Consider the following 18561-nt stretch of genomic DNA (forward strand, 5'->3'; position numbering starts at 1 on the left):
TCACCAGCTAGACCCTAAGACCTGAACTTTACTGCTCACCTGCTTGTATCTACTGACCTTCATCCCACATTTTCACCCTAAGCTCTTCTTTCCAGTTTATCTCTTCACTCAGACAAAAGACCTTATAGGCTCAGCATCCCATTAAGGAAACCAAAATGGCCCATCAAGCAGTAATGACTGCCCAGACCACCCAGACCAGGTTGAGCTAAGCCCCCAACTCACACCTGCACAGATGGACCATGGAGTGACCTCTGGGATGACTGAGAGTGACCTTCACCTCATTATAATACTAAAATCTCCGACTAAGGAGGGCACAAGCCTCATTTACATAGCTTACAATGTTTGTACAGGCATGTTTCATGGAGGCACAACTTATGCCTGCCTCTACTTATGATGACAAGTCTTCCCTTTCTAAATATTCATCCTAACTCTAAGTAAAAGGAACCCATTCACCCTTGCTCAGTGAGTCAGGGCTTTGGAGGTTATTCCCTTTAATTTCCTTGTTTGCTGCAAATAAAGTTTCCTTTGCCCAACAACTCACCTGGTATAGTTTCTATCTGCAACTCACCAAGGAGTGAACTCACATGAGTTCTGTTATGGTTCTATTACTACAGAGGAAGAGAATACTAAATATTAGGGAATAATTAGCAGCCTCCTCTGGAAGATTCTCTTTCCTTTTTTCTTAAGGAACAATTTTATAGTACTAAGAACCAAGTACTGTTCTAAGCTTTTTTGGGTCTATATAATCTTCTAATCCTCACAGCAGCACTGTAAGTAAGGTTCCATTACTCACATTTTACAGATGAGGAAAGTGAAGCACAGAGAAATAAAGTAACTTGCCCAAAGCTGCAGATAATTGCAGAGCTAGGATTTGAACCAGATGATTTGGCTTCACCGCTGTGCTATACTGCCTTCTCTCTGCTATATTTCAGAATATTTTTAGTCCTCTGTATGAGGCAGTGGAAACGGCTTTATCTATATCAGGAAGATACTGTTCTTATATTCAAAAAACAAATGAGCAGAAGCTATAAGGAAAATACAGCTATGAGCTATTAATTCCAGGGAATCACTTATATTTCCATATTTCTCTTTTAAACATCAACATGAATATAAAGAATAACATGAGGCTTAACATAGGAACAAAGCATCTGAATGCCCAGCATTTGCTCATTCAGTCATTTAAAGAATGTGTATGTAAACGAATGACAACCGCAAGAGACGGCAAATCATAGATACTTATATTTTGACTCTACATAAGCCCCACTAAAATAACAGTAAGGAGATTCTTTTAAGCCTTAAGCCCATGAGAACAAAAACAAGAGGAAAGACAGTGGCCACAAAAATTATAGAAGTTATAATTATAGAAATTATAATTATAGAATTATAAAGCAAATGGGCAGGTGGTAGACAGCAGATTCAGATAAGCTGAGTCCTAGTACCTAGTTGAAGAGTATATTCCTTCAACCAAAGATTATTTTTGTTCTTTCCTCTAGGCCTGAGTAACAATGGTACTGCCACTCTCACTTCATCTATCCTCTCACCTTAAACTAGGAGAGGAAGGAAATGTAATTGTGAAATTTGATTCTTAACAGAAACTTCTTTCGCTATACCGCCTCCCCTATCGGACAGGTGGTGTCCTTTTCTCTCTGGCGATTTTTTCTTCACTGTTAAAATGTCGTGTATTTTCCTCCAGTGTCACACCCCCTTTCCTTCTCAGTTCTCTAATCAAACTCTTTTTTTTTTCTATTCAGAAATGTAAATTCCCGCTTTTTTTCTCACCCCCATCACAGGCGAGGAACACATCTACGAATCCCTTTTCACATTCTCTTTAGGCTCGCCCTCTCTCAGGCACCCTCCAACATTATTCTGTCCGCAACCCTTCCCTGCTCTAAGTGCTGTGCCCAGTTTGCCCTTTCTTCCAAATCAGTCCTTGTCCTATAACCCACCCCAACCCAAGTCAAGGACACACATCTGATGAGGCCTAATTTTCATACCCGATCCCCGGCCATCTCCAGGTACTCTCCGCGTCCCGCCCCTGGGCCCAGACCTGCCTCTACCCCGCCGCGCCTACGCCGCCCCGCACCTCCACCCGCCCGGCGCAGCCCGCGATCCCCTTCTCCCCGGCACCCCGCCCCGCATCCCGTGCCAGCCAGTCCGCGCTCGCGGCCGGCGCCTCAGCCAATCTGCGCTCTGCATCCCGACCCAGCGCCCCGCTGCGCCCGGGCTCCGCCCCTACGTCCGAGGCCCCGGCCACCCCGCCCTGGAGCGCGGGCGGGCCCGGAGCCCGGGGAGGAGAGACTGTCGCGCGCCGGAGGTGAGTGGGGCGCCAGGCGGGCGCTCCGGGGCCTGGCGCGCCGAGTCGGGTGGAGGGAGGCCGGCCGGGGAGGGAGGCCGCGGGAGAGGCGCGGCGCGCCTGGCGAGACCGAGAGCCGGGCCGGATCTCCTTCAGGACTCGGCCTCGCGCTCGGGTGCCGGCGTCCGCGCTGGAATTACGTTCTCTCTGGGGAGGTGGCCGGCCTCGCCGGGTGCGGCCCCTGCACCCCAGTCACCCAAAAAAGGCTTTGTGCCCCTTTCGCTCTGGATTCGACAACTCACTCTGGCATTTTGGAAACACCGACTCCAGCTCATCCATAACCGAGATTGCTAGTAAGAAAGGAAACGAAGGCTGTTGTCCTGCCGTGTAAGTGAAGTGTGGAATCTGAAGTGTGTGGTTAAAAGAGCAAAACAGCCCAATCTGCCGCTCCTTGGGGGTGACCCCCCCCCCCCCCGCCGCCTGAGGCGAGAGCTGGGCAGCTCGCTCCCTTCCACTGGGACCGCCAGCGGGGCCCAGAGCGTCACCTCGTGCTGTGCAGAAACCTCATTCCTTCTCATGGAATCCAGACAGCCCCGTTTCTTACCCTGGGCGCATTTATATTCCACGAACCCATTTTCACAGAACGGCTTTTCGGCACTTTCCGGATCCCCTCTCCTTCAGCTCGGGCTAAATATGGCTAATCCCCCCCCCCCCCACCTTGCTCCAAAGACGTGACTTTGAGGCTTATTATTCCCGCTCCACTTCCCCAGCCGGTACCTGTGCACCTTCTGGATGCCATCTGTTGCAGCGGTGAACCTTATAAACATTCTAGAAGTGGAGGGGCAGGGAGAGCATAAAGGAGAAATAACCTTTGCTCAAACTTAACAGCGTGGGCTGTGCGTTAATTAGCACCAGCCTTTTTTGCACTCACCTTAAGCTTCCTTGAGCCTGCAGTTAACCTGAATGATCTGAACTTTGTCAAATTACCTGAATCTCTTCCTACCACTCCTCCGCGCATGCAAAAGGATTATATCTAAATTGATCGTTTGGGTTTAAGGCCGGAGTTTCCAACTTGATACAATTCATTTTGACTGCTTTGCTTACATTATAGCTGTGGATTCTGCCCCCCAACAGTTCACCAGCCTTCACAGCTTCTGCCACACATACATCTGTATCTTCATTTTAAATAGTTTACTCCAATGATTAGAAATACTTTAATTTTCTACTGATCATGTGTATTTGAATATGGAGCTGACCATATTTCCAATATGCCATAATCAGGTTTACCAGATCGCCTTGATGAGCAATTGCCTGGTTTTCTTCATACAACATTGTTTTTAAGGAGAAACTAGAAAAAATACAATGAAAATATTGTTTAGAGTTAAAAGCCATATGTTTGGATTTTCTCCAACTTTTCAATGACATCCAAATTTGTTAATCTAGTTTTATTACTTGTGAATATATGTATGGAATGTTAATTGCAATAGAAAGTGCTGGTCAAAACGTGTTTATGTAAAGCTCAGAAGAAAAATAGTTTTCAGAGGTTCTGAATCTGTATGTCAGCCCACTTAGATTTCTTTGGAGCCCTTTTTTTTTTTTCCCCCACTGATGCCCTCACAGTTCCTCCCACAATCAGATTACTTAGTGAGAGATTAATGAGTGAGAAGAGAGAGTTCAGATGAGGGTACTGAGAAATTCCATCATTTAATGGCAGATTGGAGGAGAGATAGGAGGGAAATGAGGGATTGTAGAATGTCAAAAGCCAAGGGAACGTGGTGTTTCTGGGAGGAGACAGGGCTTGACCAGCAGTATCTAACACTGCAGTGAGAGAATTGCCAGATGTTCACTGGACTTAACATGAAGGTCAAAACTGACTTGAGCAAGAGCCACCTGTGGAGTAGTGGGTACAAAAGTCAGATTGCACCACGGTGAGGACTATAGTTTGAGGAAAAGAAGACAAGTGCTTTTTAAAAGTTTAAAAGTTTTGCTCTCAAGAGAAAGTAACAGGAAAGTTTCAATTTGAAGAGGAGATGAGCAACAGGAAGGAGAAGGCAGAGTCAGGAGTTTTAGTTTTTGTTTATGTTTTGTATTTATTGTTTTATAACTAGAAGAGATGTGAGCAAGGAAAGTTGCATATGCCAGAGAAAGGGGGGAAAATCAGTGGAGCAAGGTCTCTGTAGAGCTAGACATGAATGAGATCTTAGTCATGGGAGGAGGAAATACCCTTTGGTGGAAAGGTCACTTTATTATAATAGAAAGGAAGAAAGAAGGGATTTTGGGGGGTTGGTTTTTTTTATTTGGGTAAATTGAAATGGTAAATCTGATAGCTTCTGTTTTCTCTGTGATAGGAAGCAAGGTCATCTCCTTAGAATAAAGAGCTTTTAGGTTAGAGGAGTGTGGGGACAATTAAAATAATCATTCTGGACTATGAGAGAGAAGTATGGCTTGTCCTTTTAGGGTTTCCAGCTGTGCCTGAGAATTAAACTGCCATAAGACTGATAACAGGAGAAGAGCACACACATTTCATGTAAGTTCTACGTGACACAGGAGTCCTCTTAAGAAAATGAAGACCCAAAGAAGTGGCAAAAACAAATGCTTTTATAGTAGGTTGAACATAGAGAGGCAATTGTGGAAAAATAACCAAAATATTTGGGGAGCTAAAGGAAGGTAAGAATTATTTTAACAAGGTCTGTGTTTACAAAATTTTCTCAGCTTCAACTTCCCATGTAAGAATGTTTCTTTTCTCCTGTGTAGGGAGAGCACCTTCCTTTCACAGGGGAATTTTATCTCCTGTTTTCAGAAAGAAAGAGAGGGATCAGACTGCTCTTCTTGCATTTGCTGTTTTTCAAGTGCCTTTAGCTCATAATAATTCTTATTCTAAAGTGGCATATTTTGGGGTGGCATATTCTGCCATCCTTCCCCTGTAAAATGTAGTATAAATGCTGGAGTGTTGGGGGTCAATTTGAGATTAATGGCCATGAATTTATGGTGAAACCAAACATATCCTGTGTGACTTTCCCCAGCATTCCACAGCTTGGGAAAACCAGACTCTGTGGAAGAGTTCATCCAGGGCTAGAGTGTTGTAAACAGGTGAGAGGACAGACAAGGTGGATAGGGCATTGTCAAGGACATTACCGAAGGGGTGGAACTGGTATCTAAATTGAAAAATAAAGGAAAGGGAAGGCTTGTTGGGAAAAGGAGCAGCAGCCTCCTAGAGATCTTGATAATATTGAAGAATGGAATAATTAATTGAAAGGGATGGTAGTTTATGGTCAAAGAGCAGAATGTTTTAATTAGTTATTTTGGAATTAGACCAGACTGAGGTAATGGCAAGGTGTGGGGTCAGGATATGATGGTAGGAAAATGACTAAGGTGGAATGGAGCAGAAGAGCAATGGACATGGGGATGTCAGCTGTTGGGGGGATCATCTCTGAAGCCATTGAAAGTATCTAGGATGATCACAGTACTTTGCATGGAGAAGAAAACTGTATGCCTAATGACAAAATCTTTAATAATGACAGGAAGTTGTCAGCAGGCCAGGAGATAACATCAGTGAGGCAGGTCAGGGAACTAATAATCTGGCAGTGGTAAAATGGACAGGGGGAAGGACTTAAGAGCAGCACAGAAGAACAAAAGCCAGCCCTGAGGAACATGGAAATGGTCTCTTCAGGGAACAATAAGATTTGCATTAAAATAAGGAGAATACTCTGAGAACGTGAAGATACATTGGAATTTGCTGATTATGGTCCGTCTGTTCCAAAAGACACAGTGGAAAGTTTGGAAAGTGGAAGAGAAATGAAGAACTGGGTCACTTGCCAGGGTGTACCTTGTATCATGGAGGTAATATACTGTTGAAGGTAGCTAGAAATGATGCGGGATTTCCAGATGAAAACAGGGGGATTTAGTGTTCACTCCCTAAGAAGAATGGGCACTGAGACCTGGTGGCCAGAGGGCATGGTTCACCCTGTGTGGAGTGAAATCTCTTAAGAGCTGGTGTCTAAGCTCACACATGATCAGTCATTGACTTACCAGCACCTTCTGACATTACCTTCAAATCAAGGATTCATGTATTCATCTCTTTTGAAAAATGAGGAAACTGAGGTTCAGCAAGAATCAGTGATTTGTCCAAGGATAGAAAACTTTAATATCAGAATAAAGACTAGAATCCAGGTATCCTGGTTCCTAGTGCTGGTTTTTCACCTAGTTTATCTCAAGAAGGTAGAAGAGGTTTCTCTCATTTGTCTACTTGCAAGAAAGCATTTTGCTTATACTTTGCTTAAATACCTAAGAAATTAGGCTGAACTTAAATGTGGACATTTATTTGCTGGGAAAGAAAAACAACTATATTATCCTAAATGAAGTAACTCCATGATACTGAATAAAGATTTTTCAATATTGTTCCCGTTGTTTGGTAATATCTTTCCTTAAAACAATCCCTATTGCCTAACCTAGTTAGTATTTGATTACTGAATGGAACAGTTAATGACACAAGAATAGGCATTTCTTTTTTTTTTTTTTTTAAGATTTTATTTATTTATTTGACAGAGAGCCAGCCAGCGAGAGAGGGAACACAGCAGGTGGAGTAGGAGAGGAAGAAGCAGGCTCCCAGCGGAGGAGCCTGATGTGGGGCTCGATCCCAGGACTCCGGGATCATGCCCTGAGCTGAAGGCAGACGCTTAACGACTGAGCCACCCAGGCGCCCCTAGAATAGGCATTTCTTGATTTAAGAAAACCTGTTCTTCAACCTGAAAGATTTACAACATAAGGAGTAATGGTTTACTTTCCAAAATGAATCAATATTTCATAAAAGACCTCATAAATAGCCCACTTAAATCATTAATTTATAGTGTGATTTTATGTATTTATTCAGTCATTTAATACTTTTATTTATCAAGTGCCTACTATGTGCCAGAGAATGCAGGGGTAAACACACTAGGTCCCGGCTCATGAAGCATCAAATGAGTGAATGAGTGACCAACCAAAAAACAACAAAAGTGCTTTGCAGAGAATTTAAATAGGCTGATGTGGTGTGGAATGGCTAAGAGGCTGTTGTTTTAAGCCAAGATTTTGTCGGCAAGGTCAGGATTTTATATTTAACCTTTAAGAAACATCCAGTATATTATTTATCACTACTAGAGGTAGAAGTGCCATGCACTGATACAACATTCTTAGAGTAAAACCTTTTAAGTTTCTGTTTACTTGGATGTTTTTTAGAAAGCTGAGTTTTCTTATACTTGTAAGTGGCAGTATAATAATAGAATTTCATATTTCTTTGATAACAGTTTTCCTTATAGGTAGGGATGTAATTCAGAATGCATGCCTGTTATGTAACTGGAATCTGTTGAAATAGATTGCTAGCTGTCTGTGAGATTGTTGAGGAAAGTACCATCTGTGAAAATAACCTAAGATTCATTCATATATTCTTTATATTTGTCAAGGACTTGCTATAATCCTTTTAAAACAACTTACTAAATTCTGTTTCTAACCAATTTACTGTCAAAAATTGTGCTGTTTCACCAGTGACTATTATCCAGAAAATTACAAAATTTGAGTAGCTCCTAGATTGAAATATTCTGGTTTTTATAGCTGCTACAAATGAAACTTTTACTTACTGTAATTTTATGCTCTTGAATAAATTAGAGCCTTATTTTTTGAATTTACAATATCCTTACACATCTCTAGTTTAAAATGACATATGCATAAATTTTTGTAAGATAAGGAGGATTCTATTAGAATGAGTCTAGTGATGAGAGATTACATATAGAAAGAAAACAGCTATCAACAATTTTTACTTCTATTTTATATGAGCTTATGGTCTATTAAGTAGCTGTAAGTGTCTGACAGTGATGTAAGTATCATATATTTTCTTCCTTTTAAAGTTTTTCTTTTATTCTGCAGCATGTTTTTGGCCCAGAGGAGACTCTGCTCCCTTGACAGTAGAGCAAAATTCCTGAAGACAATTTATTCTTCAAAAATCCTTGGACTCCCTGCTTCTGCTGTAGGTATTGCTTAATCACTTTTACAGATAAATATTGTACGTATCCTGCTATGTCAAAAAAAGATACCATTTTTCAGGTACTTTATAAGCCTCTTATTGGAATGAGTATTTCTGTGCTCTGTGAACTGGAGGTATCGTTTGTCCTTGTTAGAGCTGACATTTCCTGAGCTACTGCTTGTGCGTGTATGTGTCAGACACAGTGCTGGGCATTGCAATACTCATTATCTCATCTTTATAAAAGTCTTCAAGTTATGAATTGTTATATTCCTGTTTTACAAGTGGGAAAGTAGAGGCTTAGATAGGTGTAGTAACTTGCCCAAGGTCACAGCTTTTAAGTGGCATAACCGAAGTACCGCCCTCATCCCTGTCTAACTCTGGCACTCTCAGGAGGACATGCCTTGTCTACTCGAGATAGGATATTATAGTGACTATCAGTGCTGGCCCTGTGACTTCCGGTTTATTAAAAAAATATGGCAGATTGAAGAGCAGGTTATGTGAAATCATAGAAAAGCAAACAAATCCAAAATGTGGGTCATAACCACAGGATAGATAACTGACCCAATTTCTTCAATAAGTCAGTGGCATGGGAGAAAAGTGGGAGGGGGTAATTTCAGGAGGACTGCTCTAGGATGAAAAGAGGCTTAAGAGCCTCATCCACCAAATACAATGTGTGGGCCTTGTTTAGGAACTTGATGCAATCAACTGAAATGTAAAAAAGATATATGTATTTTTTAAATTTTTTTTGAGAGAGAAAGAGCACATATGCAAGAACAGGGAGGAGGGACAGAGGGAAAGGGAGAGGTGAAGCATGGAGCCCATTGTGGGGCTCGATCTCACGACCCTGAAATCATGACCTGAGCCAAAATCAAGAGTTGGATGCTTCACCGACTGAGCCACCCAGGCGCCTCTGTAGAAAAGATATTTTTAAAGGCAGTCAGAAAAATATGAATATGGATTGGGTACTAGATGATACTGTTAAAGAAACAAAATCCGGCTGAGAAAATTTGAAGATCTAACTGGCTTTATTAAATGACTCAAGAGCAGGGCACCCATCCCATCCAGGAGGCAGAGAAGAGCCCCAAAGAGTTGTACAAAATGGAAGTTGTACAAGAAGGAAGGTGGGGGAAAAAAGTAATTAGCAAAGGAAAGTAATTAATTCCAGGCCAGATGGCTTTCCCTTAGCAGGGAAAAGCAAGGGGTCTGATCATGCAGATTACCTCATCTTTCTTTGGGGGATGCCAGGGGTCCATGTGGTAGACTCTTTGGCACTAATTGAAAAATTCCTGGCTGACTGGTTAAGACTACATTTCTGGGGGAGGTTGAAAGTGCAATTAGATTAGGTATTAAACCCTGGTTTGGGAACTTGGTCCAAGTGACATCATTTTTGGGTTGTATTTTTCTTTTTAACAATTCTCTCAATTCTCCAGGTAACTGAGAGATGTGATCAAAATTTAAGGCATTAGCACCACTCTTGGCTACCACTCTGAAATTCACAGTTCTCGTTGTTTCTTTGTGTGGTACCCATAGGTCATGATATTCGTGCTTAACCTCTTGATATTCACAGGTCACAACTTACAGTTGACACTCATTATGTCGGTTATTTTCTAGATTCCTTTGATGGTCCACTCATTTGCTTGGTGGTTAGCGGCTACAAACATGCATTTAAAGCTTTTGAGAGAATGCAATTCGTCAGGGAGATTATCATGATTACTATAAGAAGGATAATTCCCAATGTTTGGAGTGCACTTTGAAGCCATGGTCCCAAGACCCAAACCAATCAAAATCAAATAAGTCAAAGAAAGACCACGTGGAAGGAGTCATTTTTTCTGTGATCTCACGTAATTTAGTTTCCACTTCCCAGACCTGCTAATCCAGGCACAGCAGGTGGTATTGACCTCAGCACGGGCACCTCCTTGTATAGATCAGGAGCTGTTATTTTATCAAGGACAACTTTTGGCAGGGAATCTCAAGATCTTTGTTGGGCACCTGGCCCATTAACAACAGGTTCTGCCTTATCTTCCAAAGCGAGGGGAGGTTTCTGATCACATCTTGTTTTCATTAACTCCTAACCAGGAAAGCATGCCCCTGCCAAAAAGAAGCAAATCTAGAATCATGAATGCCTCCTGGTAGGTCTTTTTTATCAGGGGAGTCAACCAATGAGATGTCTTAGTTTGCTTGTGAAAAGTTAGCGGTGCAATTAACTTAAAAGTCATTGCCCAGCTGTGCACCGTCAAGGCATTCGTAAGCCCAAGGGGAATGATAACTGCCACAAAGACACACAAACCATTCCCTTTAGTTGGTGCTATTAATGAATTCATTCGCGGGGATTATTGCATTCACCCTCTCAAGTCTGGGGTCAGGTTTTCAGCGCCTACCAGAAGAAAATCTCCTAGCCTGAGAGAATGAGTTGTTCTAAATACCCTGCAAAGATGGGAGTTGCTGGTGAGATGTCTTGTGGGGTGGGGGGTGGGGCACAAATGTAAGCTAGATGATCACAAGAACGTGGGGGTGCAAATGTACCAAGATTTACATAAGTAGTTGTGTCTCATTGGGTGCGTACACTCATAACTGAAGAAAGATAAAAGCAAGGCTCAGGCTGTTCTGGCTGTAAACGTTGAAATCAGTGGGAGACTTCTGGGGGAGTCTATTGTAATTTGCAGTAACATTAGGAAAAGATAAATTAGTCATAGGGAGGACCAGGGGATCTCTAGCGTCATGGACAGATTGGAATCTTTGATGACAAACATAGCAATCTGAAAGATTACCACCACCATCCTCCCCCTGCCCCCCAAGCAGTGGCCTGGGAGATACGCATGGGGGCGTTACCTTTCTAAGCTAATGCCGAAGTAAAGAAAGAGGAGGAAAAAAGATTTCATGTTAAAGTATGAAGTCTTGATCTGGCGTCTTGGGCAGAAGCAGTTCACCTTGAAGTGAACTACTTGTCTTCCGTTGTCAATTTGACTTAGAGGTCTCCAGCATCTGTACGGGACCAGAGGTCAGGTGGGGCCATCTTTAGCTGTGAGATGTATATGCAAGGCTCAGTCCCCTGCAGTTTTGCAACAGTGTCAGTGGTCAGGAACATTTGGTAAGGTCCTTTCCAATGTGGCTTGAGAGCTTCTTTTTTTTTCCCATCCCCCAAATGGTGCTTCCAAAATACCTAGTCACCAAGCTCCAGACTGACCAACAAGATCCTTTGAACTGGGGTCAGAAAAAGTTTCTGTAACCTGTGATGGTAGGCTTTACCAATAACCACTAAAGGCCTAGAGTAGCTGGTCATACTGGCATGAGGGCAGAAGGGATCATACTGGCAAGGGATCAGCAGAAAGTTGCATGCCAATAGACTTTGGCCTACCTATGGAGTGAGTGTATGTTTCCCAAGGGTGATATTGTGAATTATCAATAGCTAGTAGCAGCACCTTAGTTAACCAAGGGAGTCCAGTAGTTTGAGCAAGCTTAGAGATTTGACGTTGGAAAATTCCATTAGCTCTTTCAGCTTTGCCAGTGACTGAGGGTAATAGGGACAATGATAATTCCAAGATGTGTGTAAGGCATTTATTAAAGCTTGTATGATTTTCCCAGTGAATTGGGTACCCTGATCACTAGAAATAATGAAAGGTATACTCCAAGTGGGAAACGTTTTCTAACAGTTTCTTTGCCATGGTGAGGACATTAGCCTTGCACCAGGGGAAAATTTTAGCCAGCTGGAAAACATACAAACAATAACAGGAACATATTGAAAATCCAAGAATGGTGGCAAATTAATGAAGTCCAGCTGCAGGTTGTTTAAAAGGTCCGGAGGGAGGAGGTTTGAGGTGTCTGGGAACAAAAATAGGTTTTCCAGAACTATGGACCTGACAGGTTAGACATTGACAGTAAACTATTTTTTGAAGTCTTGTAGAAGTCTCCCCACCAGAGTTTATTTATAATTTGAGTTATTTTAAACATACCATGGTGGGAGAAGAAATGTAAAAATCAAAAAATAGAATTTGCTGAGCAGCTGGGAAGAACCAAGCTTCTTGGGCTTCCCATATCCCTGACTGTTCATTGAGCTTACAGCCATGATTTGCCCATCCTAATTTTTCTGATTCAGGAGCAGACTGTTGCCATGTCGCAAGGACATTAGGATGGCAGGTCTGGCAATAAGAGGTTATTTTTTTAGAAGCAGAATGGACTTTATCCACATGTGCCACGACCTTTACAGATTCTCTTGCTGCTGCCTCTGCATGAAAGTCAGCTGGGGCATTTCCCTGATAATCAGGTTTGGCCCTTTTAGTGCGTGTCTGTATTTGAGGGCAGCAACTTCAGAGGATAGAAGAGCAGTGAGGTCATATACTTGTTCATTTTTGATTGAGGTCCCAGTGGACATGAGAAAACCCCTTTGTTTCCATAGTGTTCCAAACTCATGGGCGACCCCATGACATATTGGCCAGCATATAAATATTACCAGTTTGCCCTTTTGATAACCAGCACAGTCTGGTGAGGGTGTGGAGCTCAGCTTGTTGGGCCGTTTTAGCTTGCGGGAGATTTCCCTTTCCAGGTAGTTCGTATTGGGTGGTAGCAGCATAACCAGCCTGGAAATTCCCCTTTTCATTTTTACAGTATGACCCATCCACAAAGAAAATTAGATCAGAACTGTCAAAGGGGTGTCCCTTGGATCGGGATGTGGTACCATGAAATGGGATGTTAGTACCTCCTGGTCGTGGGGCTCACCTTCATTAGGAAGGGGTAATAATGTGGCAGGATTAAGAATGTTACAATATTTAAGATGAAGATCGGTGGCAAAAGCAGAAGGACTTCATGAGACTAGCCTGCTTGCAGAGAAGTTTAGTTAATCTAGAGTTAAGAAGGCTTTGGGCAGCGCCTGGAGTTTCTAAGTAGACATCACTTCCAAAAGGTTAGCTCTGCCGAGGCTTCTCCCAGCTGAAGCTGCAGCTGTAGCCTTAGGCAGCGGGCGTTGTTGGGAGGACCTGAATCAAGTTGCACGGAATAATAGCATGTTGTTTGTCATGTTCTCGCAGGAGCATCCCCAGGGCTCGGTCATCTTTTTCCATGTATAAATAAGGTGAAATGTTTTGACTAGTTCATTAGCCCTAGGGCAGGTGGCTCTTCTAAGGTTTGTTTGTTTCGGAAGTGTGTTCATGTTGACATTTCCAGGGAAAAAGGCTCAGGAACCAACATTTGAGTAAGTCCGTAAAGTGGGGAGCTACGTAAAAATTAGGAGCCCATAGTCTGGGACGGCCAGCTAGACCTAGAAATCCATGAAGCTGTCACTTTTTTGTAGGCCTAGGGAATTCCTGGATTCGTGTAATTCTTTTTGGAGATAGCTGGATCCCTTCAGCACTTAGATTATGACCTAAGGAAGAACAGTGTCTAGAGATGATTGTTATTCTCCTTCAGATACCTTATGTCCTTTTCAGCTAACTCTTGTAGCAAATAAATGGAATCTTGTATGGATGCCTCATTGGTAACAGAGCACGGCAAGAGATCGTCCACGTGTGTAAAAAGGTTGATTACATGGGGAACTGGAGGATACTTATATCTCGGTGGAGCAGTTGGGAGAGATAAGAAGGGGTCTTGGAATACAACTGGCCACATGTATGGTTGATTATTCTAAGTGCTATAAATTCTATGGGTTTTGACAAATGTGTGACATGCGTCTGTTATAGCATCATACAGAACAGTTTCCTTGAGAAGTCCTTTTAAAGAAGGCTATGTTGAAGAGAAGAGACAACACATCATTAACAAAAGCAAAGCGGAAAACCAGTATGCTACAAACTGCAGTCTGAATGACTAAACCTTAAATAAGGTTAGTCTAACCAAGGGTAACATGATGTGCTAGTAGGAGTGGGTACTCCATGAGACATCTCACCAGCAAGGTCTCCTTTCTTCCTTTTTTGCTTCTTCCCTTCCATATTTCTCTCATCTATCTACTAATTCTATTCTTTGGCTTTCTGCCCATCAAAAACAGTTATTTTATAGCAGCTGAAACAAAAACTTTCCCTTCTCCTTCACACTGTCCTTCCCTAAAGAAATCACAGCTCTCTTTTTTTGACATGAAAATATTATCTATTGTACAGTTAGTACATACCCAAGTCTCCTAACCCTATTTGGTGTAAGTCACTCATCCTCTTTGTGTCTAAGAGAATCGTTTCCACTTTCTAAGTGGATACTGGGTGTTAAGTGAATGGTATGTTTTCCACTACGGATTTAACTTAATCATCATAGCAATTGCATGGGGCACACATTCATTTTCCTTATTAAAAAATGAGGAAACTTGCATTTCAGAGAGGTCACATAACCTGCTGCTTCACACAGCTAGTAGTTTCGATGTTTGATTTCAAAGTAAGACCTACCTGGCTTGAAAGGTCTTTGTATTAAATGAGATTGGAAATTTTAATTGGAATATGGGCATATATTACAGGGCAGAGAGCTTGGCAGGGCCTGAGATCTGGCTTTATGTATCTTCCTGGTACCAGTACAGAGCAGAAACCCAAGACCTCTTGCTCAGTCTCAAATCCAAATTTCCAAGATTTGTCCTGATTAGCTTAGCCTAACTCTGTCCATCCCTAATCTAATTAACTTTAGGGGCTTGGGGGTTGGGATTATATAGTTTAGATAGGCCAAAGGGTTCACCCCTGTAAGTATAGGGGGGGTCAGTAAACTCATACAGGATATTGGCTTGGACCTAATTTTCAAAGAGAATAAATCAGGCTTTTCTTTTCTTTCTTTCTTTCTTTCTTTCTTTCTTTCTTTCTTTCTTTCTTTCTTTCTTTCTTTCTTTCTTTCTTTTTTACTACCTGAGTCCCATATTTTTGGCATTCCAGCCATATGTTTATTCTGTCAGTTCCCAGGTTTGACAGAACTCGTTTCCAATAAACTTGTTTCTCTACAAGTATTATTAAAAGATAATTTTCAGAAAAGGGTAAAATCATGCTCATACAAATATAAAAATGAATATATATTAAATATTTTTATTTTATTCATATGAGAGAACAACACAAGTTAAAACCAGTTCAAAGGAAAGTCAAAAAGCATAAATTTATATGTAATAAAGAAAGGGAGTTGCAGATGAAGGCAAACCCATTTTTCCACTGGGTGGAAGGAAGTCAATCAAAATTTTAGAACCAGAGTTTGCATGTCTATCAGTTATCGTCAGTCTGCAAAGGTGCAAAATATGTCAAAGACCAATTTTAGCTCTGCTAGAATTAACCCTGTAAGGGTGTGCTGTAGCCACTGCATATTCTCCACTAAAGAACCCATTTTTTTTCTGCAACATACTGTCTCTTAGAAGAGATTGAGATTCCTTCCCTTTCACTCACTTATTTAGTCAACAGATATCAAATAGCTACAGCATATCGGAAACAAGTAATTATAAAATGAAACAACTATATATGTTGCTTAAAAGTTCCAGTTAAATATGTGTGCCTTTGAGTTATAAGTTGGATTTTTATATAATTAGATTTTCCCCTTGTATATCTGAAGTCACCAGTCCCTGCTCTGTGTTTCCACATCTGAGTTTTACTTTCGGTTCTTCTACCATTGCAGGAACCTTCTGTGCCATCTAGTGGCAAAAGACTGTTTTGTCTGTTTTTTTGGAATGTATGTATAATCATAACTTGGAAGACGGCAGGATCTATGAGGTAACTCTGTTAGTGTCTGCTTGCTGGAGGAGCATTTTGTCCAAAGGGAGAAAGAAGACATGATTTCAGAATGCTCTGGAACCTTTGTTTTTAAGTATTTTTTTCCATTTTTTAATAGATCTCTGTTTTTTAGAGCATTATAGGTAGGTTCAGAGCAAAACTGAGCAGGAACTAGAGAATTCCCATATAGTCCCTGCCCTCCCACATGCATAGCCTCCCTTTTTATTGTATCCGCCACCATAGTGATGCATTTGTTCCAATCAGTGAACCTACATTGACACATCATTGTTACCCAACGTCCATAGTTCATACTAGGGTTCACTCTTAGTGTTGTACATTCTATGGGTTTTGACAATGTATAATGTACCTTTATGGTATCCTGCAGAATAGTCCTGTCTTCTGGCTGTTTAGCCCTCCTTCCCCCTCCCAAGCCCTGGAAATCATTGATCTTTTTACTGTCTTCGTGATTTTGCCTTTAAGATTCCCCCATGTGTTGTCTCTTTGCTGAATAGCTCATTTCTTTTTAGCACTGAATAATATTCTATTGTCTGGCTGTATCACAGTTTATCCATTCACCTAATGAAGGATACCTTGGTTGCTTCCAAGTTCTGGCAATTAAAAATAAAGCTGCTATAAACATTCACGCACAGGATTTTTTATGAACATAATTTTTCAACTTCTTTGTTTAAATACCAAGGAGAGTGATTGCTGGATTATATACTAGAAGTATCTTTAGTTTTATAAGAAACTACTCTGGCAGCTTTTTACAGTCAGTTTTATCAAGATACAATAAACAGCATCCATTTAGAGGGTAAAACTCAGTGATTATTTAAAGATGTATATATTATGAAACCATTGCTAAAATCAACATACGGAACATGCCCATCACCCCTAAAAGATCCCTCATGTTCCTTTGCAGTCCATCCTTCACTCTGTTGATTTGCTCTGGCTCCATAGATTAATTTGCTTTTTAAAAAATTATTATTTTAGGGATGGCTGTGTGGCTCAGTTGGTTAAGCCTCTGACTCTTGATTTCAGCTCAAATTATGATCTCAGGGTTATAAAATCGAGTTCTGCATCCAGCTCTGCAGTGAGCATGGAGCTTAAGACTCTCCCTCTCCCATGGATGTGAGGGCGATCTGGCTGCGACATCTGTCACCCCATTGATCGCCAGGGTTGATTCAGCTGATCTGGCTGGCTAGGCGGGTGTCCCCTTCCTCCCTCACGGCTCCATGTGCATCCCTCCCGAAGCTGTGCGCTCGGTCGAAGAGGACGACCTTCCCCGCTAGAGGAGGACTGTTCTTCGGTCAAGGGTATACGAGTAGCTGCGCTCCCCTGCTAGAACCTCCAAACAAGCTCTCAAGACTCTCCCTCTCCCTCTCCCTCTGCCCGCCCCCATCCCCAGAAATAAATAAATTAATTGATTAATTAAAATAATCTAAAATTATTATATTAATTGGATTATATAGTATGTACAATTTTGTTTATCATTTTTTCACATGCATAATAATTTTTAAACTTATGCACGTTGTGATGTATCAGTAGTTCATTCCTTTTTATTTCTGAACAGTGTGCCATTATATGGATGTACCTTCATTCGTTTACCCCTTTACCTGTTAATGGACTTTTACATTGTTTCTAGTTTTTTGCTATTGTGAATAAAACTATTATGAACATTTGTGTGCAAGCAGTTGTGTAGCCATACATTTTCACTTCTTGTATGCTACATTTATGTTTCATTTTTAAGCTAAGTAGCTTTCCAAAGTGGTTGTACCATTTTACATTCCCACTAGGGTTGTATGAGTTCCAGCTACTCCACATCCTTATCAACACTCAGTATCTACAATTTTAGCCGTTCTGATGGGTATCTAGTAGTACCTCATTGTGGTTTTATTTTGCATTTCCCTAATAACTAATGACATTGAAGATCTTTTATGTGCTTTTGGCCATTCATGTGTCTTCTACAAAGTGGCTGTCAAATCTTGTTTGCCTTCCTATTGAGTTGTAAAAGTTCTTTATGTATTCCAAATAGTAGTCTTTTGTAAGATATGTGTTGTAATACTTTCTCCCATTCTGTGGCTCACCTGGCAACTATTTAAGATTTGTGAGCCCACTGAATGATATTGTAGGGGAGGAAAAATATAACTCTATCATCCACCCTCCTAGGTTTTCTGACTGAGGCCCTGCAAATTAGATTTACAAAAGACAGATTAACAAGAGTAAAACAAATATAGCTAATTAACATATGCATTGTACATACATACAGGAGAGCTCAGTGATGAATAACTAACTCAAAGGGGTGGTTAGAACTTGGGCTTGGATAGCATCTTAAGAAAGAACAGTAAATTTATAGAGAAGTGACAAGACAAAGGGAAAGGGGCTTAGGAATGGAAAATAAGGGTAGTTTTAGTAAGTGTTCTTATGTAGACTCCTCTTGTGCTATTTCATCTGATAAGAGTCTAGAATTGTCTCTGGTGATTGTCTTGCCTATCCTGGTAGAGAGGGGAGGGCAGAGAGTTTTTCTTGCGTCTGCTTCTTCTCAGTTGCCTTCAGCTCAAAATGGTCCTTATGTCAAAGTGGCATATTTTGGGGTGGCATACTCTGATTTTCTATAAAATCAAAATAGATTT

General features: G+C 41.4%; 1 protein-coding gene across 5 annotated transcripts in view; it reads left to right on the forward strand.

Moving 5' to 3' along the window:
• The first annotated feature begins 2227 nt into the window (after positions 1 to 2227).
• KYAT3 (kynurenine aminotransferase 3) overlaps positions 2228 to 18561 on the forward strand; it is a 66623-nt gene continuing 50289 nt past the window's right edge. For 2 of the 5 annotated variants that reach the window (XM_026497657.4, XM_057310502.1), the window contains exons 1-2: positions 2228 to 2314; positions 8192 to 8291. In XM_026497657.4, the coding sequence (XP_026353442.1) occupies positions 8193 to 8291 (99 nt within the window). In that variant the 5' untranslated portion in view covers positions 2228 to 2314; position 8192. Of the gene's footprint in view, positions 2315 to 2360; positions 2681 to 3886; positions 4821 to 8191; positions 8292 to 13957; positions 14098 to 18561 lie in introns of those variants that run through there. The other 3 variants (XM_026497658.4, XM_044383671.3, XM_026497662.4) reach the window with 3 other exon arrangements.

The sequence above is a fragment of the Ursus arctos genome, unplaced genomic scaffold, assembly GCF_023065955.2.
Source record: "Ursus arctos isolate Adak ecotype North America unplaced genomic scaffold, UrsArc2.0 scaffold_12, whole genome shotgun sequence".
Taxonomy (NCBI): Eukaryota; Metazoa; Chordata; class Mammalia; order Carnivora; family Ursidae; genus Ursus; species Ursus arctos.